Source organism: Eublepharis macularius, chromosome 15 (assembly GCF_028583425.1).
Source record: "Eublepharis macularius isolate TG4126 chromosome 15, MPM_Emac_v1.0, whole genome shotgun sequence".
Lineage (NCBI taxonomy): Eukaryota > Metazoa > Chordata > Lepidosauria > Squamata > Eublepharidae > Eublepharis > Eublepharis macularius.
In genome coordinates, this window is record NC_072804.1 from 18,028,503 (window position 1) to 18,051,823 (window position 23,321).

Sequence of the window (23,321 nt, forward strand, 5' to 3'; positions counted from 1 at the left end):
TTGAGATTGTGCACTGATTACAGAGGAATTAATACAGTTTCTCTGTCAAATGCCCGTTAGAGACTTGCTTGGAGTAGTGGCTAAAGGGAAGATTTTTACTAAACTGGGCTTAAGGGCTGCTTACTTCAGAGTGTGTATTCAGAGGGGGATGAGTGGAAGACTGCATTTAACACCCCTTTGGGACAATGTGAATATTTGGTTATGTCATTTGCCTTGCAAGAGGTACCTGGAGTCTTCATGAACCTGATCAATGAAGTATTGCATAAATATTTATACAAATGAGTGGTGGTTTACTTGGATGATGTTCTACTTTATTTCACTAATTATGAAGAGCATTTAAAGTTGGTGCGGAAAGTTCTGGGCACCCTGTATAAGAATCACCTGTATGCTAAATTACCAAAGTGCGTATTTCACAAAGAAGAGCTGGACTTTCTGGGATATCAAGTTTCCAAGGTCGGGCTGGGAATGGATCCAGCCAAGATTAAAGCAGTGCTGGGGTGGGAGGTTCCTATAACAGGAAGGCAATTACAGTCATTTCTGGGCTTTGCAAATTTTTACAAACCATTCATTAAGAACTTTGCACAAAGTGCCCTGCCTTTATCTGACTTGATAAAAACGAAAGGGAAAGGACCAGAAAATTTGAAACCAAGCGCTAAACTAGACTGGACCACTGAATACTAGCAGGCATTCACAAGATTAAAAACCCTGTTCACCTCTGAACTTCTGTTATGCCGCCCAGATGAGAATAAAAAGTTCATTGTGCAAGTAAATGCAAGTGATGTCGTGATAGGGGAGGGTGATTCTACAGGAGGGCTCTAATGGAAAGCTAAACCCCTGTGCCTATGTATCCAAAAAGTTTTCAGGGACAGAGACACACTGGTCTGTTTGGGACAAAGAGGCTGCAGATGTTAAGTTAGCCCTGTCCATTTGGAGACATTGGCTGGAAGGAGCAAAAATACCCTTTGAGATTTGGACTGATCATAAAAACCTTGAAGTGCTTAAATCATCCCGCAAGTTGGGAGCAAAGCAGCTCTGATGAGCAGAATTCTTCTCCAAACGTCAATTCACATTCAAGCACCTCCTGGGGAAATCAAATTTCCTGGCAGATGCTCTATCCCACCTCCCACAACACGAAAGCAGGAGGGAGGAAATTGTTGACAGTCTCTTCACCCCCACACAGCAAGGGCAGTACTGATGCACTGGCAAGCACAGAAACTCTCTTCCCCCTCAAAATCCTGGCTGGAGACAGTCAAAAACAACAGGAAATGGAGGAGGGGTTTTTTACAAGAGTTTACGGAGTCTCTGTAGAAGGGGGAGGGGGGTTCTGGTAGAAGCAGGGCAAATTATACATACCAGCAGCCCTGAGGAAGGAGGTTTTAATAAAATGCCATGATGACAAAACAGCGAGGCACTTGAGGTTTGTTAAAATTTTGCATTTAACACAGAAAAAATTTTGTTGGCCAGGAATGAGAAAAGACATATCCCAGTATGTGTCCAGCTGCCCAGTTTTTTTAATGGGGAAAAACTGGGGTGGGGGGAGCCTCCAGGTCTCTTACAGCCACTAGAGGACCCCCCCCCCATGACCTTGGTCCACCATCTCCATGGATTTTTTCACTGATCTTCCCCCCTCCAAGGGAAAAACTAATTTTGGTCATAGTTGATTTATTCTCCAAACAAGAACATTTCGTTCCTTACTCCAAACTTCCCACAGCAAAGAAACTAGCTAGTCCGTTCATGCAGAACATGGTACATTTACACTCTTTTCCAAACAAGATAATCTCTGATGGGGGAGGGGCCAATTTGTTGCCAGATTTTGGTAGGAGCTTATGAAGGTAACGGGTTGAGCTCCAGTCATCATCCCGAGACGGATGGAGAAACAGAACCTACTACTCAGATACAATCCCTGAGATGTTATATCAACTATCAACAAGGTGACTGGGTGAAGTTCTTGCCTTATGCAGAATATTGCTACAATAATAGCCTACACAGCTCCACGAGGAAAACGCCCTTCCAAGTGACTCAAGGGTTTGAAGGGAAGCCTATTCCAATGCTAAGTACAGACCCAGATGTGAGGGGGAGGGGGTTTAAAAGATTGGTGGACAAGAATTGTTTCACAATGGGATGTAGTAAAACCAACATTGGAGAGAGCCAAACGTGCTTACAAAATCCAAGCAGATAAGAAGCGTTCACCCCCTTGGAATCTGAAGGTGGGAGACAGTGTTTATATATCCACAAAGAACTTGGGAGGAACACAACCCAGAAAAAGACTAGGATGGAAGTATCTGGGTCCTTTTCAGGTGAAACGTATGATCAATGACGTTATTGTTGAACTAGAATTGCCAAAGAATTTGAAGCATGTACATCCAGTTTTACATTTCAGCCTTCTCAAGAAGGACCCTGGACCTGACCAGTGGCACCCGGACCCCATAGCCTTACCTCCTATCTTTATAGACAGACAGCCCCATCAAGAGGTCAAGCTCATTTTGGACTCTTAAGTGGAAGAGGGGAGTGCCGTATTATCTAATTCAATGGAAACATTTTTCAAAAATCCAGGCTGAATGGTTAGGTCCACTGATGTGAGAGCCACGAGGTTGGTTCAAGCTTTCCATAGAAAATACCCAGAGAAGCCCGGGGGGGGGGGACTGATCTTCCAGGGGCAGGATGTCAGGTGCTCAGGATCACCTGTCATACCCCAGCAGCTGAAGCTGATGCTGTTGTAGTGATTCTGTCTGTGATCCTGTCACGGGTGGGAAACTGAGAATGGGAAGTGGTTGTTGATTCCTGCTGTAATCTCTGGCCTTAAGAAGTCTATGGCCTGTTTTCCTGCTTCCAGCGTTGAGGACTAGAAGGAGGGGGGTAGCTGCGGGGAAATTTTATCTGTTTTAGGCTTGTCTGTAGCTGCCAGTCCTAGCAAGGATGGCATAAGAGCATGAAACTGGCATCTTATCAATAAATAACTTTAACTTCTGAAGCGAAGTCTTTTGAGAGTTGCTTGGCATCCTTACAAGAAGAAACCTTCAGGTAAGTTCTTTCCAAAGTTTCGATCAATTTTTTGCGTAAAAGATACGAATCATACTTGAAATTCAATCCTAATGAACCCTCTGTAAAATAAATAAGGGTGTGATCCAGCTGAAGTTAAGCTGTTCACATACCACTGATTTCAGTCAGAATTTACTTAGTATTCATAGAAATCACTGAAATTTAAATATAAGTAACATTTACTGGATCATGCCCTAAATGAATGCCCAAAAATAATGAATAGGATTTTTACTTTTAAAATACACCCTTAAAGAGGAATTTTTTATTATTTATTTATTTATTTATTCTTGACTTTTATTCCGCCATCCCCACAAAAGCAGGCCCAGGGCGGATTACATCAAGTAAAACATTCATAATAACTTACATCTTAAAAGCAGTTTAAAATTAACAAGCAGCACAACAGTATACTATAAAAATTAAAATATATAAGACAGCAGCAATCAATAATGCTAATTGGAGGCAACCAGTCTGCCAGTTGGAAGTTGGATGGTAGACGATTCTAGTAGGGAAGGGTCTTATCCCCCTCTCTCAGGGCCAGTGGAGAACCCAAATAATTTTATCATTAAGTTTTAACCCCCCCCCCCCCTTCGATGGAGATTTAATACATGAACTACAGGCACACAATTAAAGATATTGTATAGAAATATAGCTTCTCTTTAATTCCCTAATGTCACCTCTATGGAAAAGTCTACAGTTCATTGACAAGTAAACTTCTGCGTTGATTACTTTGTAACATAAAACTTCTATATTTGCATGCTTTATTTTAAATCCAGCTTTGTCTTTGTGTAGAACTAGGATATTTTTGGCAAACAACAGTGTAGTATCAAGAGAAAGTGAAATGCATTAAGAATACATAGTTAAGATAATAAACTGGTAATGGTTCAGGACACAGAAGATCTTCCCTTGTAACACTGGAGTTTTTTGTAGATACTGTCTGCATATTTCATAATATTTTGCAATCATTCAGGGTTGAAATTAAAAAAAAAAGATAAATGCAGACTCTAATAATCTAAATTATTTTTTAATACACTTTTATATGTAAGGTATTGTAGAGAACTGCCATCCATGGTTACTAGATTTATGTAGCTAATTATAATATTAGACAAGGTGGAGTTACTTAATTGATACCCATAATGTTAAACAGGTGATACTGCAGACATCAGAAGTAGACATGGGCATGAACGGGGGGGGGGGGGGGAATCTGAACACCCTGTTTGTTGTTTGTTGCCATCCACGAACAATGAACAGAAGCGAACATGTCCCCTTAATGAACATGTTCGGTGTTCGTGGCGCTTGTCAGAGGGAAGTGGGGACTCCCCTTGTCCCTCTGACAGCAAGCAGAGCCAGTGCTGCGGGGCTTCATTCTGCCCGCTGTCAGAGGGAGGAGGGGAGTCCCCTCGTCCCTCTGACATCGGGCAGAGTTGCCACCACGGTTCTTCATTCATCCCTCTGACAGCGGGCAGAGCCGCCACCGCGGGGCTTCGTTCTGCCCTCTGTCAGAGGGACGAGGGGACTCCCCTCGAGCCACCGCGGGGCTTCATTCTCCCCGGTGTCAGAGAGACGAGGGGACTCCCCTCGTCCCTCTGCTAGTGGGTAGAGCCGGCAGAGACTTCTCTCCATCCCTCTCGCATTGGGAGAGCCGGCGGCACCCCCTTTGCTGTCATTTTCTCTTCAGAGTGGCAAAAACTGGACTGTCTGCTGAAAGATGAAGGGTTAAAGTCAGAAGGAGTTGATACAGAGTTCAGTCCCTCCCGACCTCCTTTGCCAGAGGAATTGATTGAAAGGCACCAGACTGTCTGGCTTGACGAATGGCTGACAAACGCACGAAAAAGGCTTTGCAACGACCACTTGTTTGTTCAGAATGGGGCCTCGCGAACGGCTTGTTCACGAACAACTGAACCCAATGTTCATGGCTTTTTTTCGTTCGTATTGCTGTTCATGCCCATGTCTAATCATAAGGTGCCTCCTATATATCAGAATTAGGAATTTGCTGGATGTTGTCCAGGGGCAATTCCTTCATGCTTTTTTTTTAAAAAAGAGACATTCAAATTTCTAGGTATCGATAAACCATCTGCCATATGAAGCTAGAGCAAGTGTATTTTTCAGTGTATTTATCATAATAGTTCTTCCTGGTGGGATTTTATGAAAAGATCTTCTGTGACAATTGGGAGGGAGTGGACTTTCACAACATTGGGATCTACTTTGTGCTTTGTATTCTTTACTCAATTTCTAAATTGGTTTACTGTGACAGGATGTAATAAGGATGTTTACCCAAAAACATACCTATCAGTACTTCTGAACGAATGTAGCATTTTTTCCAAGCTGAACACTGTGGCATACATATTTTAGATGCCAGGAATTGGCAACTGGTGCCCACATAAACTCTAGAAGCATTTTTGAGTAGAATTAAACAGATATTTTAGTATTCAAGTCTAGAAATACTGCAGTTGTGTGCAGCCGCATATTGGATCCACCATTGCCGCTTTTTTCATTTCTGTTACTTCCTGATATCAGACACATGTTTTATGGGTTAAAAATCCAAATCTGGCATTATTGTGAGCTGTTAGGATGATTTTACCTTATGGTGACTTCAATATATTTAATTCTGATCCAGGCCATAGAATGTGGATCAAAAAATACACGGAATGGAACCATGAACAGATGGGGTGTTTTTTCTGCAACACTGAATGGAGGTTTGGAGAGAAATCTAGGGGGAAAAGTAGAATAGTATAAGCATCACCTACAGTTTCAAGAAATGAATGCTCATTAAGATCTTGCAAGCCTATATGACTTGCTGGCATGGGGCTTGTGTAACAGCTGTGGCCACTGCGCAACTCACATGAGGGACTCATTGCTGCATAGCCTCCACATAATAATAATAATATTTGATTTATATACCGCCCTTCAGGACAACTTAACGCCCACTCAGAGCGGTTTACAAAGTATGTCATTATTATCCCCACAACAACAAACACCCTGTGAGGTGGATGGGGCTGAGAGAGCTCCTAGAAGCTGTGACTGACCCAAGGTCACCCAGCTGGCTTCAAGTGGAGGAGTAGGGAATCAAACACGGTTCTCCAGATTAGAGTCCCGTCACTCTTAACCACTACACCAACCTGGCTCTCATAACTTCCCCAGGCCCAACCATGTCCACTGCATGACTTGCCTGGGCCCAGCAACTCACCACAGTATAAGTGCTGTACAACTCATCCAGGTGACTTGCTCCCACTTGACTTGCATGGCTTACTCAGGCCTGGTAGTGGCCACCATACACCTCACCAGGGCCTAATAGCAGCCACTGTGTGACTTGGGTTACTTGTCTGAACCTGGTGGCAGCCACCAAACACTTAACCTAGGTGACATGACTTACCTGTGCTTGGCCAACAAACAAATCACCTCACTCACTGGTAGCCACCATGTGAGTCAACTAAGAGATTTGCTACTGCACTTTCATGCTGCGGCTGGTGCTAGCCACCACACAATTCTTCTGGACAGTTTGCTACCGTGTAACACATTATTCATCCAGGCCCACCAGTGGCCACCAAACAACTTGCCTGTGCTTGGCCACTGCACAACCATCTTGCTACCATGCTACTCATCTAGGCTTGGCAATGATCACTATTCAAGTCACCCGGACAATGCAGTACTCTACATCTGGGTGAGACTTGGTGATGGCCACCACACAGTTCACCCTGGCATCTCTCTACCATGTCACATGCACAATTTTTGCAGTTTGCCTGGACTGCTCCCAGTGATTATAAAGGCCAATCTGGCCCTGAAATTGAGTTACTGAAAAAGATTAATGCTAGAGGGGAGGGAAACAGAGCAAGGTAAAAAAAAAAGGGAGAAGTTAAAGGTGTGAGGAGAAGAGATCAGATAGACAGGTGGATGGGAGAGAATTTATTTTATTTTTTACTTCATTTATACCCCATCTTTCTCCCCAGTGAGGATCCAAAGTGACTTATGTTGTTCTCGTCACCATTTTATCCTCACAACAATCCTGTGCGGTAGATTAGGCAGAGTGTGTGACTGGCTTAAGTTCACCCAGTGAGCTTCCATGGCAGAGTGGGGATTTGAACCTGGGTCTCCCCAATCCTATTCTGACACTCTAAACGCTATGCTACATTAGGGGAGAGGCTGCAAGGGGGAGGAAGGAGGGAAAATTTAAGATTGGGAGGCAGATGAAAGTCGGTTGGTTTGTTAGAGGGGGTGCATAGGGACTGCCAGAGGGACAGAAAGAGGAAGTCGTCGGGGAGGGGGGATATAAAGGGAAAATGAGATCGCTCCCTGCAAGTCCTCATGGGTCCTCAATTTGTATCAACATAAACATATACATGTTGTATTCATAACACACAATGGGTAATAAAACTGAAAGTTGTTTTCATGTTTGTTAGTTCTTTGTTGCTTCTAAGACTTTTTTAAAAGAAGCATTTGATGTACAGTTGATCTATTCATTAATCATCTGACTCCTCACCATGGTCACCAAGAGTGAATTGTATAGATGGCAAGTCTTGGTACCTGCATGACAATGTATTCATTGTAAACATGGTGCAGGTAAACAATGATAATTCAGAGTTAGTAGTACTAGGACATGACAAGGAGGACAGCTGCATGAAGTTACGGTGCATTGCCCAGGGTGATAGACATTAAGATTAGTACCAAGTCATTTACCTTGTGTTTTGAACCCATTGTGTCAAATGGTGGTAATGGATTCCTTCTGACCACCTGCTTGAATTAAACCTGTTTGATAGTGATACAACTTAAAATAAATTGACATGGACATTAGATTCAAGAAGGTTTGTATTTTTAGCACCAAAAAAAAAGGAGGAATCGTTGGTATCTAAACAATCTCTGTGTTGAGCAGATAGGCTTTTTATAAAGTTGTGACATCTAGGAAGAATTTGAAAAAAAGGTTTTCAAAAAGGGTTTTAAGAAGGGATGCATATTATGCAAAGACAGTGATAGTGTACAAAGCTGGATAATGGATCTCAATAGTGCCTTTAAATGATCTAGTACTAATATAGAATGGAGAATTCAAGACACAAAGCCATGTTATTAGAACTGTTACTTGATCTTGGCTGCTACTGTCCAAAATTTATAAACTACAAAGAATAACAACCTTCAGATATTTGGCTGATGTGAAGTTCAGTTATGCTGATGTAGTCTTTAATATGAAATACTATGATATATTAAAATAGTAACGAGCCCGGTAGCACCTTTAAGACTAACCAACTTTACTGTAGCATAAGCTTTCAAGAACCACAGTTCTCTTCATCAGATGCAAGTTTCTTCATGAGGTTGATGGATTTTCTCTCCATTCAGCTGAATGTGGTGCTTTCCATGGTCATAGATCCAGAGTAGTTAGCCGTGTTAGTCTGTAGTAGCAAAATAGTAAAGAGTCTAGTAGCACCTTTAAGACTAACCAACTTTACTGTAGCATAAGCTTTTGAGAAAGCTCATACAGTGCGCTTCCCCAGAGGCAGCAGTCTAGGCAGCTGTACTCCTACCACCCTCAACAACCATATAGGGGCAAGCAGTACTGCTACCAGCTGTATCCTACCTACCTTCAATATAGGCAATCTCAGCCACAACAGGAGCAATTCCATTGTAGGCGGTCGAATAATAGATCCCACCTAGGGCAACAAGCCCCATTGACCTAAGTAGTCCCAAGGATCACAGAAGCCATTCTGACTAGGGGCTGAGCAGTCAGTTATATTTGGGAACAGGCTAGCTGATCACTTTACAGCCTGGGAGAACATTACTTCTGATTCCTGGACATTACAAGGTGTTTTGGTTGGTTATAAAATCAAATTTTGCTGTTACTCACCTGAGAGTCTTCCTGATTTCTCTCATGATATCTAGTCTGATAGATTGCTCCAAGAGTGAATGGAATTGGAAACAAAAGCAGCTATTCAGTCAGTGCCCGTAGATGATTCCCAACATGGGTTTTACTCTAAGATGTTCCTGATAGACAAGAAGGATGGTGGTGTCAGACCCATTGTAGATCTTAGGGGTCTAAACAGGTGCATACACACTCAAAAGTTCAGGATGGTAACACTCAACCATGGTTGCTCCCCTTTAATACCTGGTTTGAGGTCCTAGATTTGAAGGACACACATTTTTATATTTCTGTCCATCCTGCACCTAGGAAATTCCTTGGTAGAGTTTTTCAATACCAGGTTTTGTCCTTTTGGCCTTACAAAGTGCATGGCTGTGGTGGTAGCTTACTTATGGAAGCAGGTATGCTTTATCTACTCCTATCTTGATGATTGGCTGGTTTCAGCCCCCTCTAGTGAGTTATTAAAACAGCACGTGGGTCTAGTCATCAATACCTGTACAAGATTAGGTTTGTTAGTTAACTTTAAGAAGTCTGTACTTATACCCTTTCAAAGGGCACAGTTTATAGGAGCCTAGATAGTGTCTTTAATAAGGGTTTCCTGCCCCAAGAGAGGCCAGATAAAATCAAGAATCTGGTAAATCGGGTTACTCGTTGCAGTTTCCAGTCAGCTATAACTATTCAAACCTATTGGGTCTGATGGCCTCTACCACAGCGGACACTCACTCCCATGGCTAGACTCCATATGTGTAGACTCCAGTTGTGGGTTTTGTCCGTTCACAACTTTGAGACACAGAAATCGGATAAGAAATGTTCCATCCATAGGGTGGTTCTCAAATCGCTTGAATGGTGGACCAAGGATGACCACTTATTCAAAGGGGTGGAGTTTGAGTCCCACCAGATAGAAATGACCGTAACTAGTGATGCTTCAACTTCAGGCTGGGGTGCCCAATGTGAGACTCACGGAAAATAGTCTAGACACAAGCAGGAGTTACACATTAACATCCTGGAGATAAGAACAATTCATTATGCCCTTATCACCTTCGCAAATGCGGTAAAGCGGAAGACGGTCCAGGTGCTAACTGACAATTCCACTGCTGTGGTTTATTTAAACAAGCAGGGGAGCACCACCTCCAGTGTCCTCTGCGAAGAAGCCATTCTGATATTAGAATGAACCTTTAAAAAGGGATATTACACTCCATGCTGTACATATCCCAGGCACTGCAAATGTTGTAGCAGACAAGCTCCACACGGAGAATCACGAGTGGACCATAAAGGATGCTTACTTAGAACAAGTGTTTCAGGAGTGGGGGTACCCTGATATAGACCTCTTTGCAAAAGTGGGGAATCAGAAAGACCTGAGGTGTTGCTCAAGGGGAGGCCTAGATCCGAACTCTCTAGGAGATGCTTTCCAGTTTACCTGGAAAGGGAACCATTTCTATGCCTTTCCCCCCATTCCGTGATTGCCAGGACAATCAGCAAGAAACAGAGAGACAGACCAAACATAATTCTGGTAATACCTTATCGGCCCAGAAACCTTGGTCCCAACACATACTACACCTATCTAAAGTTTGCTTTTTCATTTCGGATCAGAACCAGACTTACTCAGTCACATGAGGATATGGTATCATGACCTACCCAGACTGAAACTAACAGTGTGGCTCATAATACAACAGAGAGACTCTCTGATAGAGCAGCAGAGGTCATTCTCAACGCTAGATGAGAAAACACCAGAAAGTCATGCAGCTTAAAGTGGGACAAATTTACCAGATGGGTTAGAGAGAAAAGATCCCTTTTAAGTCCTAGAATTCTCATTGACACTCAAAGACGAAGGCTTATCCAATTTGTCAGTTAAGGTCTATCTAGCGGCCATTTCGGCCTTTCATTCTAAGATAGATGGGAAGCCTGTTTTCTCCCACCACATCTCTTAAGTCATTTCTTAGAAGCTTACAAAACTCCTTTCCACCAGTGAAGGAAATTGTACCTCAATGGTCCTTGCAGTTAGTTTTGGCCAGGCTGATGCTTTCACCGTTTCAGCCACTAGCGAGTTGTTTGTTGAAATACCTAGCCTTGAAAATTTCCTTTTTAGTAGATATTACATCCACTAGATGGATGAGTGAATTAGCTGCTCTAAGATTGGACTCTCCCTTTCTTAAGATACATCAGGGTAAGGTGGTATTACACCCTTGTACTAGATTTAGACCTAAGGTTGCAAGTACTTTTCATTTATCCCAGGACATAGTACTCCAGGTGTTTTTCCCTTTGCCCTCCGATAACTTGGAAACGGCATTGCACACACTTGATGTAAGAAAGGCGATATTATTTTACTTAAATTGTACATCGCCCTTTAGAAAGGACAAACAACTATTTGTATGTTATGCAGGGCCCAGGAAAGGGAAAGCAGCGACAGCTCAAATCTATAGTCAGATGGGTTACATTAACAATTTACCTTGTCCCTTGGAAGTGAAAGCACATTCAGTGAGATCTTAGGCTTCTTTGTCTGCATGGTGGAGGGGAGTTCCCATTCGTGACATCTGCAGTATAGTGACTTGGTTGTCTTCAGACACCTTCACGAAACATCATGCTCTGAATGTGATGGAGAGAAAAGAATCAGCAGTAGGACAGGCTGTACTCCACTCACTCTTCCAAAGAGAGCACACCCACCTCCAAGGTAAGAAGCTTGTTAGTCTCCCCTGTGGGACTGCTCGGAAGACGGACTATGAAAACAGAGTTGCACTTACCATAACTACTGTTCATTGATGTCTTCAGTGCAGGCACACATACCCTCCCTCCTGCTCCGCTGTGCCTGTTCAGTATTTACCCTAGGCCAGCGACTCAGGAGAACTGAAGGTAAGGGGGGCGCCGCCTCCCAGTGGCGTGTTAGGCGGGAAACATCGCACATGCATACTGGGTAGGCAAGGGCCCCCTAGCAGATTTCACCTTAAAACCTTGCTGTATCAGCAGGCCTGCGTGTGCGCAGTTCCATGTGTACCTGCACAGAAGACATCAATGAACAGTAGTTACGGTAACTGCAACTCTGTTGTCTTGAAAGATTTATAAGTGATTGCCAAAGCTCCAGCAAACATTAATCATTGGGGCATATGGATTCTTTGATGAGGATTATTATTGTCGCTTATCGTTTATTATTAGTGTTGATTATTTTCTCATTGAGTTCCAAGGCAGATTACATTCTGCAAGTGAGTGCAATATAATCAATAACTAGGACAGCTGCAGAGCAAAAGCACAATATGATCAACAGGGCATTCAGTGAAAACAATAGGTTATGGTAGCTGCAAATTTGAAAACTAGGATAATGCTGAATACGTAGATGAAACCTTTCTGAATTAGTGTCAATAATTAACATGATATCTTTAGCAATGTTGAACAACCCAGTAGGAGCATATCTACATCAGCAGACAGAACCCAATAGCTTAGTCTATAGTCCTTGTTTCTTACCACGGTATCTCATTGAGCTATTTCTTATGACACAGCTCTGTAATCTAAGTAGAAAGCCTTCCTGAATAATTCAGTCTTGCATATTTTTCAGAAAGCCAGGAAAGTGGGAGCTTTCCTGACCTCCTCAGGCATGCTATTCTACAAGGTGTGTGTGTGGGGGGGGGGTGCTATTCCAGAGTGTGTGTGTGTATGGGCATTTTATGACTTAACTATGGTGGTATCTGCAAAAGGCCCTGTTCAGATTAGCAAAGCTGCTGTAGCTGAACATAGGGAGAGATGCAGTTTTGCAGATATGAGGGGCCTAGGCCATGAAAGGCTTTGAATGCGATAATCATGACCTTGAATTGATCCTGGTAACTGATGGGTAGCCAATGGAGCGGTTGCAGAATGGAACTGATATGCATGATCTGCCTAGCTCCTGAAAGCAAACGAGCTACAATGTTTTGCAATTTGGATATGAATGTTAAAGAACGTAATGTAAAGTATGAAAAAATGGATGCCAGAAACATCCTGCACCGTGTCATTGGTGTCATTTTTTGTAATACTGATGTCAAGCTACAGTTTCTTGCACACTTTTAAAAGATAGAAACAGAGATGGAAGGGACTCCAAGGATCATCCAATCCAATCGAATCCCCTTCACAGTGCAGGAAATTCACAGCACCCTCCCCCTCTGCCCCCCATGACCCCTGCTCTGTGCTCAGAGGAAGGCATCCCTGGCCAGTCTGAAACTATAAAAACAAATGGATGAAAGTTGGAACATCTAAAATATATATATCCCCATTCATTCTTTTGTGGAGAACATGACATGCAACCCAGTTAGTTTATCTGCTGTTTTACCTTGCCATGTTTTCACAACAGTATATTCTTTGTTGATAGTTAATCTTTAACAAAATTTGTTTCAAGGTGTATGAGCTATTGAATAACCTTAGGGCATGCGAGCTCAAAAAATATTGAAGCAATTAAAGGCCTTTTTGCTTTGAATCTGTAACATCTGTGATACAATTGTCATGGCCTGTGCTTTCTCCAGGAAAATCTTCTTCCAAACAAGAAATGTCATGCATTTTCTTAATAAGAAATGTCACTGTCAAAGTGCTGTATGCATACATACACCAAGCACCAAACATTGCCACAACCCAACTCAGTAGGTTGGAAATACAAGGAAACCACCTTGTATGAAGTCTTGTGTCCATTGCACCTGTGCATAAAGGAAAGCTAGGTATAGCTTCATGGACCTACACTGTCAGATATCATTCAATGTTGTGTGGTAGCACAATATTTAAAATGTGCACATCGTCATATAGGTACTGAGACTTCCAATATACAGTGACCAGGGTGAAGAGTCAGAAGATGAATGACTACTTTGTGCATCAAGCATTTCTTTTTAAACATATTTTTAAAACGGTGTGTGGGAATCAACAAACCTGTGAATAATTTTCATGGAATGTTTTACATACCACAAATACTTGTTTACATGTACTTTATTAAAGACATCATAAGCATCCTGAGAGTTCATGGTAACTCAGAATTTATTTTTCCTTACCCCCCAAACTCTCTCTCTCTAAAATTGGGGACATAAGTGAAATAAGCAGCCAAGTGGGAACCAACCTAGAAGCTGCATCACAGTGTGATCTATCTAGCCATGACAGACATAATGGCATGAATTAAACATTTCCAGCAGCAAGTTCCTTGTAGTCTTCTTTGGTCTGTCATTCTCAGAAAATATGCATCCATTTTCTGCAGGAGAAGGTCCTTATTAGTTCTCCTGGACCTCATTCAGTGTCACTTTTCTAGGTCTCCTGACCAAATTAGGTCTAAATGGTACTGGTTCCATATTAGTTTCCATTTTTCTTGAATGGTAGGTCTTAGAAGGTGTTACTGGTTGTGATCCTGTGCTGTTTGGCCCATTGGCCAGTGTTTCAGCATTGTTTCAGCTCTGTAGACACACACTGCTTTCAAATGTCTGCAGTCCTTGCCCTATTGTGTTGTTCACTGAATGTCTCAGTCAGTTATTGTATTGACCTACACTGTGTAATCTGCTTTGAGCCTCAGTCATAAAGGTGGAATATAAATAACAAATTAAAATATTTTTTTTAAAACATGGCCTATGGGTCCCTCAAGGTTTTACTTTACATCTACATGATACTGCTATAAAATATCCTACAGAGACTTCAAGCTAAGAGTCACCAATATGCTGGTGAGACACTGCTGGTCTATGCTCATGTGCTCCTTTCCATCTAAATCCAGGGAAGCAGAGGGAATGCTAAAATGCTTGGAGGCATTGAAGGACTGGAGGAAATGGATAAATTAAAACTTAGTCCACATAAGACAGAAATGCTGTGGTTTGGAAATAAAGCAGAAATATGTATACAACTTATTTTGGGTGGGGTTACACTTATGTTGATGAAGCATGTGCATAGTTTTGGGGGGGCACTTCTGGATACCTTGCTATTCTTGGTGACAAAAGTTGCCGGGAGTGCCTTTTTCTTAAGTTGCTTCCCTGGTTGTTCCAGACCTTGCTGCCCTCACCCATGCATTGGTAACATCCAGTGCATGGTACTGCAAAATGCTATGCGTAGGGGATGTCCTTTAAGATGATTTGGAAGCCTGGTGCAGAATGGAGTGGCTGGGGTTCTGACAGCTGCTGAGCTCAGCTCAGAGTACCGGTCTTAATAGGCGGAGCATTAAAATTAATTTTGCTGCTACAAATGAAACTCACTCATTTCTAAAATAATACTTACATATTTTTATCATTACTGTAGGGGATGGAGTGCTAGATCTCTCTACAAAGAAAATAACCTTGGAACAGTCAACATATGATGGATCATGTTCTGAAAATTCGGTGTCTGGGTAAGGAATACGTAGCAACATTTTTTTGGTTAATTTAATATTTAAACCTGAAGAGAGACTTGTTTTGTAATTTATTCTGAAAAATGTATACTGGCACAGTTATATTTTGCTTTTACTGAAGAGTTTTCCACCCATAATTGTGTGTTTGTGTATAACTCATACGTTTCATTTTGTGTTTTTCACTTTTTTCTGTTAAAGAAAAGTTATCAGAACAATCACCAAACTTTAGTTCATGTTACTGAAAGTGAACTGAAAGCTTAATTACATCAATGCTAACAAAGCGGGGAAAGATAGTAGAAAAATATTTTCTGTGCCTTAGAAGCTTCCAAATTGGGGCAAAGGAAAATATCTGTATTTTAATAGAACTCTTCATCTAGTAAGAAGTTAAAAATAGTTACTGGTATAGTTGCTGTTTCCTCATGAGAAAGGGAGAGAGCTCTCAATGGCCATACTTGCATTTTGATTCTGCCTCTGGTATGTAGTGGCATGCTGCTAAGCTACCATTTATTAATGTGATGTTTAATGTGCTAAAACTTCATGTTAACTGAAGTAAGAGAGAAATAACCAATGTTAATAACTTTGGCATCTTTCCATCCACAAACCACAGCAGTCCTTTTTATTATATGTATATCTTGTAAACTGATTTTTTAAAAGCAAACGAACAGGAAAACCTTAACAGTCTAGAAGCATTGTTCCTAGATTTGTTTTAAAATCTTTTAAATATTATATATACACACATGTGAACAAATATTAATTTGCTCAAAATTATGATATAATTAGTATGTAGGACTTAATTGCAACTTATGGATGTTTAGGATGTTTTCTGATAGTAGTTGCAACAGTTTCTATGAGGGGGTTGACTCTTTTATTACTTGTTTAGCGGTAACGTCACGTTTCTACTAACAAAACTCCTTTAGGATGGGGGCATTCAATGGATGTTAATTGTGGAAAGAAAAGCTCTAGGTGTTGCTCTGCAAGCATCTGTCAAAAGGGAGTTGCAAACAGATGAGAATGTTATCAAATGCTGGACTAGGATTTAAAGTTCTTGCAAGGGCTGCTGTAGAAGCCGGGGTATCATTTTTGACACAAGGTCCTGCCAGAACTATAGCATTTGCTATGGTTATCAATAGCTACCACATCTCAAAGACTTAAAAAGTAACAGAAGCGGTGATGTTACCTAAGCAAGGAGTATAATAAAGGAGTGGACCCTTCCCTTCCATAGCTGTGTGAGAGTCTCTCATGCATCAGTTCACCATCGTTTCATTCCATCCATCCAGGAGACTCCACAGACACAGAGAGGACTATGTGGAAAGAAGTGCTGAGTTTGCAGATGGTTTGCTCTCAAAAGCGTTGAAAGACATTCAGTCCGGAGCACTGGACATAAATAAAGCAGGCATACTTTATGGCATACCTCAAAAAACTTTACTTCTCCACTTAGAAGCCTTACCAGCAGGAAAGCCTGCACCCTTTAAAAACAAAACTCGAGATTTCAGTGACAGTTATTCTTACAAAGACAGTAAAGAAACTTGTGCAGTGCTGCAAAAAGTAGCCTTGTGGGCAAAAGCTCAAGCAGAGCGCACAGAAAAAAATAAACTCAGTCTACTTGAAACCTCAGAATTAAGATTCCCAACAGCTTCCAGTTACCTCCACCAGTTAACTCTACAAAGAATGGTCACTCAGTTTAAAGAAAAAAATGAAAATGTACAATATGAGACATCAACTCCAACCGTACAGTTAAAAATTCCTCAGCTAAGAATCAGTGCTGTGCCCAAACAACAGCCTGATAGCGCTGGACTTCTTGATGTTATGTACCATGTTTCCAAAACCTCATCAGTCTTAGAAGGATCGGCTCTTCAAAAACTGAAAAATATACTCCCTAAACAGAACAAAATTGAATGTTCTGCATCTGTAACTCAGTCAAGTGTTGACTCCTACTTTCTGCATGGGGACCTCTCTCCTTTGTGTCTTAATACTAAGAATGGAATTGTTGAGGGCACCTCTGAATCTACAGAAGATGGCTTGGATCGCAAGGATAATAAACAGCCAAGAAAAAAACGTGGTCGTTACCGACAGTATGATCATGAAATAATGGAGGAAGCTATTGCTATGGTAATGAGTGGGAAAATGAGTGTTTCCAAAGCACAGGGAATCTATGGGGTACCTCACAGCACTTTAGAATACAAAGTTAAAGAAAGATCTGGAACACTGAAGACTCCACCGAAGAAGAAGCTCCGATTACCAGACGCTGGGTTGTTTAACGTGACAGATTCAGGGACTGGCACCTGCAAAAATAGCAAGCCTATGTAGTTAGTTTAATTTGTTAGAAATTTATGTGCGCCTGTATGTGTGTGTGGGTGTGGGTGTGTGTGTGCGCGAGTGCATGTGCTGCGCACTTGTGTGTAAGACTACACACATGAGAAACACAAATGTTCACTCAGACAGAAGACAAAATTTTACAGTTCAGAAACCACATACATGCCTTTTTGAAGAATAATTTTATTCAGGGTTTTCACTGTGGACAAAATGATAGAATCAATCACTTATTGTGATAGTTTGTATTTAATATAATCCTTGTATAAATAAGTGGAAAAAATTCAGGTTTTATTTAGTAGTCAATAGCATAAAATGTTTGGAATAACATGTATTTGTCATGTGAAACATTATTTTTTACTGATAAAGAGTGTCTCTAGCCATTCAATAATCCATTTTATAAAGGAAACACGTGATTGTTTTGAAGACATTTATGCCTCTCAGAATATTTTCAGGAGTTACAAGAAACTGAAAATATATGAATTAAAAGAAATTAAGGGGGACAGCTTTGATTTCTTAATGTGGAAACTTGTGAAGTATTAGTTTAACTCAGACAGTTCTATGGAAGTACATCAATGCTAAAAAATCTGATATAGATGAAACATTTCATTTTTAAAAGTATGTGTTAAGTATAAAACTGGGTTCTTACATTTTTGTTGGTTTAGCAAGAAATTGGTGTTTACAAAATATATACTTGTGAAAACTGACAAATTTAGTGTAGCTATAGAATGATTATAATAAGATGGAATACTAAAGGCATAAAATTATTAACTGTTTTCCTTTAGTGTGGAAAATAAGCTAACTTGTAAGGGGTAAAGACAAAGAGTTGGAATGCATATTAGAGCATGTTCATAATGTGCACAGAATGAGCTTGAGAATGGTTATTTTGGTTTAAATGTGCTGGTTAGTTAGTGGTATGACTACTTACATTTATTTAAGGATTGTGTAACACTCCTACTGAAAAACCTCACTGTAACAGTAATGTATTTGCTGCTGTGACACTTCAAAACCTTTTCAGTTTATCAAAATGAACATCAGGTTTTCATTTTGGTGGGCCGATATATCATCATTTTGCTAATAACCAAATTTGCAGTTCAGGGTCTTGATATAATTACAGATACAAAACAGTAAAGCTGTTTTGAACTTTCAGTACTAGAAATCCTTTATATATTTACTATTTGAAAGCTGGGCAGTTCATTTTAAATAAATAACTTTTCATGGAACCTCAGAGGACCAGTTACCTTTAGATTACAAATGAATTTTTAAATGAATTTTGAAGTATTCGTATTGGGTCTGATCCTTCCCTGCAGAGAGATGCCTATAGGGCTCATAGAGTGCCCTTCCTTCCCCAGCACACATACGGGCATAAAAGGTTTACTGAAGAATAGGGCGTGTACGTGCATTCCTTCCTTCCCTAGTGCTCACATAACTTGAATGAATGGCAAGAGAGAGGGAAGGAAAGTGGACCATGGGGAAGTGGGTGGTACATGCCTTCTGATCTAGACAATAGACATTGCACTCATGTGGAGAAGGACCACCTCTGTTGGATTTTATATATTATGTAACTTGAGTATGCTATCAAAACATATCTATGTATAAATAAGGACATCCATGCCTTTTCGTTGACTACTAGGTGTTTATGGAAAGCTTATTACTTCCAGAAGCTTTATATATTTTGACCATATCGATTTTGCTGCAAACATTGCAAACTACATTTTTTGTGTTATTTTTGTGTTATTGTCAGGACTGTGAATTACAACATCTAAATTCACATTTAATCATATTTTTAGAGTTTGCCATTCGACTCGATTGGTAGCATTTCATAATCAGCTGGGAAGGGAAAAATCAGCACTTTCTTACTTTTTTTGTTTAAAGTGAAGTAATAAATTATAAAGTAGCAGTAACAAAATCAGCTTAACAGTTATTTGGCCGATTGGGCCAAACTACACAGTATATTGTAAAATTATATTTAGATCTTTCCATTTTTTTAATGCGCATGAAAACATGGGGAGTGTACCTTCCCCTTGTGTCTCCCAAATAACATCATCCTGCTCTCAAAGCTACTATCAGCTGCAATGTCCCCACACTGACATGAGAAAGGATTAAGCACCATCCCCAAGCTCCATGGCCCCAAGAGAATTTGGGCAAACCTGGATATTGCTATGAAGCCTTTTATAAACACAGGAATATCTGATCATGCTTCTCCTGTACAGTGTGTAGTTTGGCCCTTCAATCTGAAATGAATCTTCTTCAGTTCAGTTACCTATTAGGAAACAAATCCTTTTTAAACAAAATAAAATATTAGTTTTAAAGAAAACATCTAACATCAAGTGTCAAGGTCACCGTTAATTTTAAAGAACTAAGCCATATTTTGTCAGGTTTAGAATTTTGTTGCATCTTTTCCCAGTAGACCAAACCATCTATTTGAAGAACTTAGACTTTCATTAATTGCTTAATGGGCCAGGACTCAAGCATTATGGAGGAGGGGGTCTGCCACACTTTCTTCCAGATCCCCAAAGCTGCCTCTGAAAGTCGATGAAACCTCAGATTGAGGTGTGATACAGCAAGGGAGACAGACGAGTTCTGTTGGGGGGAGCAGTGCCCTGTATTTTGCTTCTCATATACAGGGTTCTTTCTATACTGGCCTCTTTTTTAATTCCACAAACAATAGTTAAATGTTTGTCCGAGGTTTCTATCAAAGACAAGTTACAGTACACTTTAAATATCATTTAAAAGGTGGCCTGACCAAAAAGTGACAGGATTCATAAAATCAGGGATCATTTTGCTATTGACTTTAACAGTGATTGGTAGTTTTGTATGTAATATTATAATTACTTTTCAGCATTTTAGTACTTGTATTTATTTTTGGTCAGAAATAGTATATTAAAATATTTTTTGATAGTTTGTAGATAACGCTCAACCTGTAGGTTTAAAAAAGAAACGTAATTATTTCTAATGAATATGCTGAACCTTACTTTAATACACAACTGAGGAAAGGCAGGGAAATACGTAGGCTCCCCTTATCCATCCCTAATGTATTCATTTAAAAGGTTGTTAACATTATAATTTTGAAGTACTTTTTAAATTCAGTTACCAGTCGCTACTTAGAAATTGACAAATTTTGGAAAATTCCTATTTCAGCAGACTTTTAAATGAAGGTGAAAGCAAGTCCTACATGCTTTCTACTTATTTGAATGTTTCTCAAGTATTTTATATTAAAAAACAGTGCCTCTGTTTTTAGAACTACTGCTCAGTAAAGTTTAAACCATTTCTGGTAGCTAATGACTATTTTATATTAAATTGTATATTAACTTTAGTGAGACTGATTTTTTTAGTTGTTTACAGTACAGATACCTGTATTCCTTTTTTTAATTGCAGTATTTTCCATTGTTGCAGTAATTTAGTAAAACTCTGTGGCTGCCTTGATTTTTTGACAGATTTTGTTAATAACTGATTTCTAGGCAATTAGTTCTATTTATGCATAAATCAATTGCACTATAATTCATGAATTATTTATTACAATATTTTCTAATGAATTCCATGTATTTGTCTTGTGTTGTAAATGTACTGTAATTCTGTTTCCTATTTGTGTTGTTATATTTCTAAATCTGATTGTATGAATTTGTTAATGTGTTTATATGTTGTAATTTTTAGTAAAGCACTTCAATGCTTTTGCACATAAATCTACAATACTGACGTGTGATTGATTTGCTCATTCAGTAAAAAGAATTACTGTATGTTGGCTCAATTGATTTACTCCATAGGCATAATAGCTTTGGTGTAACAGTGTGGTAGTAGAAGAGATCATTTTATACACTTAACAATAAAACACACATATTTGACACAAGGAGATCTGTTTCATCATCTCAGGCACTATGCTCTTGCACAGTGTGCATTCATTTCCATAAGGTTTGTGCAGGAGTGCTTCCCAGTGTATTGTGCCTATGATTTGAGGATGTTAGAAATATAATTAACAGAAACATTTTTCTTGTTGCAATTCACTTTCACATTAGATTTCAGTGTGTATTTAATACATATGTGCAGTGTTTTTGTGGGTGGGGTTGATTGATGTTACAAAAAAAGGTGCCAGTACTCATACATAAGGTTGTGGCAATTTCTACCAATTTCCCCCTCAGGTTGTGCCAAGTCCTGAGGGTACAATTGTTGGTAATTTCCGCAACCTTATATAGGAGTACTGGCCCATTTAAATGTACTGCTAACTTTTTTGCTCAGCTTCACCCAGTTTCTCCTCATTACAGCCCCTGTCTCCATATGACTTTTGTCCATGCGGGTCGCTTAATCACCTTCATGGCCTTTGATGATCAAAAGGGACCCTGTCCTCCCATTGCCACCAGTGAAAAAGCTCATTTGATTTCTCTGCCACAAGCGGAATGTTAAAATGTTTACAAAATTTCCCTTTAGTATCAGAAACAATGTAAAATGCAACTTTTAACTTATGCATATGGTCCCTGTGCAGCAAAAAAGTAGACATGCATAGCAGGGATATAGAAGATTTTGCAAGAAAGCTCAACTGTTCCATAATATGCATTTTCAGCCTCCCCTGACATGAATCATCTCTTGATTCTGTTCCTGTTATTTATCAGGATTGTCTTTTCAGATCTACTTAAAGTTCAGCCCTCTCTTTCTCTAGGTGTTCTGATAAAATTAAACATGTGCACCTCCCCAGGAACAGTTGGAATGAGGAATATTTGATGCAGAGAAATCTTTAAAAAGTGTTAATTGAGAAAACATCTTATGAACATACTGGCAGAGAGTATTTATGTTGCAGAAGTGAGTAAACTTGTACAAACTAATTGTGGGTGTAGGTGAAATTTACTCACGTTTGTAATATGGCTGTAGCTATCTGGCATCAGAAGTCCATACAGACTTTTCCCACTGCTTCTGTGGAAAGAACCTTGCCCGTGGTGATCATTGGGGGCGTGTTTCTTAAAGGCATGACTGGTTATTACCTTGGCGTATGAATGTTCTGTAACAGTTGTTTGCCAAGAGTAATGTCAGAGGGGTGCCTAACGTTTCCCGTGCCTACTGATTCACCACTGATTCACCTCTCAGGATTTTTCCCCTCACCCAGGTTTATTTCCACCTTTGGAGGCTTACTTGGGGGAGCCATGTCAATTATACATAGTTGGGAAGGTGCACAGGAAAGAATCGGCGGGTCAGGGAAAGAACCTACCCATCTGCTGATTCTGTCGGCATGAGACATAAGTGAAGTTACGGTGGAGTTGGAAATACTTTGCTTTCCCTGTTGCACCTAGTTCTACGTTCAGTTAGCCTTTCTTTAGGCAGCCTCTCTGCATTTCTTGAACCTGAATCTTCTATTACCAAGTTCCTATTAGAAGTGCCTTGTTTTTTATTACAGCAACTATCTCCTGACCCCTGAAGTGATTGTTTCTGAATTTATTATAGGATAAATTTCTATGAATGCTGAAGGCATCTTAAGGTCATCACGTCTCACTGAAAACTTCTCAGTACTGTGGACTATGGAGACGTGTATACATTAGTAATAGCAGGCATGAGTTATTGAAATTAAATTTTCTACAAGGCACTTAACTGACACCAAACTGAAACATATGACCAGCTGCCCTTGCAGTGCTATCAGATACTTTACTGAATCTGCAGTCACCATACTCTAGTTACATATTGGTTTATTTAGCAGTGTTGTTAATTGGCTGTGCAGAGAGACATTTTGATGCCTTTTTTCTATGACTGTAGGCTGAACCTGGAACTTTTTTGGACGCAAAGCATGAGCTAAGGCTCTTTTGATTTGGGCTTTTGCCTGGCAAATTTAGAACCACATGAGATGCTGCTCTA

The 23,321-nt window shown here is 40.2% G+C and overlaps 1 protein-coding gene across 2 annotated transcripts in view; it reads left to right on the plus strand.

Annotated features, from left to right (window-relative positions):
* LCORL (ligand dependent nuclear receptor corepressor like) overlaps window positions 1-23,321 on the plus strand; it is a 119,678-nt gene that overhangs the window by 76,379 nt on the left and 19,978 nt on the right. Inside the window, exons 6-7 of one of the 2 annotated variants that reach the window (XM_054999458.1) lie at window positions 15,092-15,179; window positions 16,457-18,993. In XM_054999458.1, coding sequence (XP_054855433.1) covers window positions 15,092-15,179; window positions 16,457-17,486 — 1,118 coding nt within the window. In that variant the 3' untranslated portion in view covers window positions 17,487-18,993. Of the gene's footprint in view, window positions 1-15,091; window positions 15,180-16,456; window positions 18,994-23,321 lie in introns of those variants that run through there. The other variant, XM_054999460.1, reaches the window with a different exon arrangement.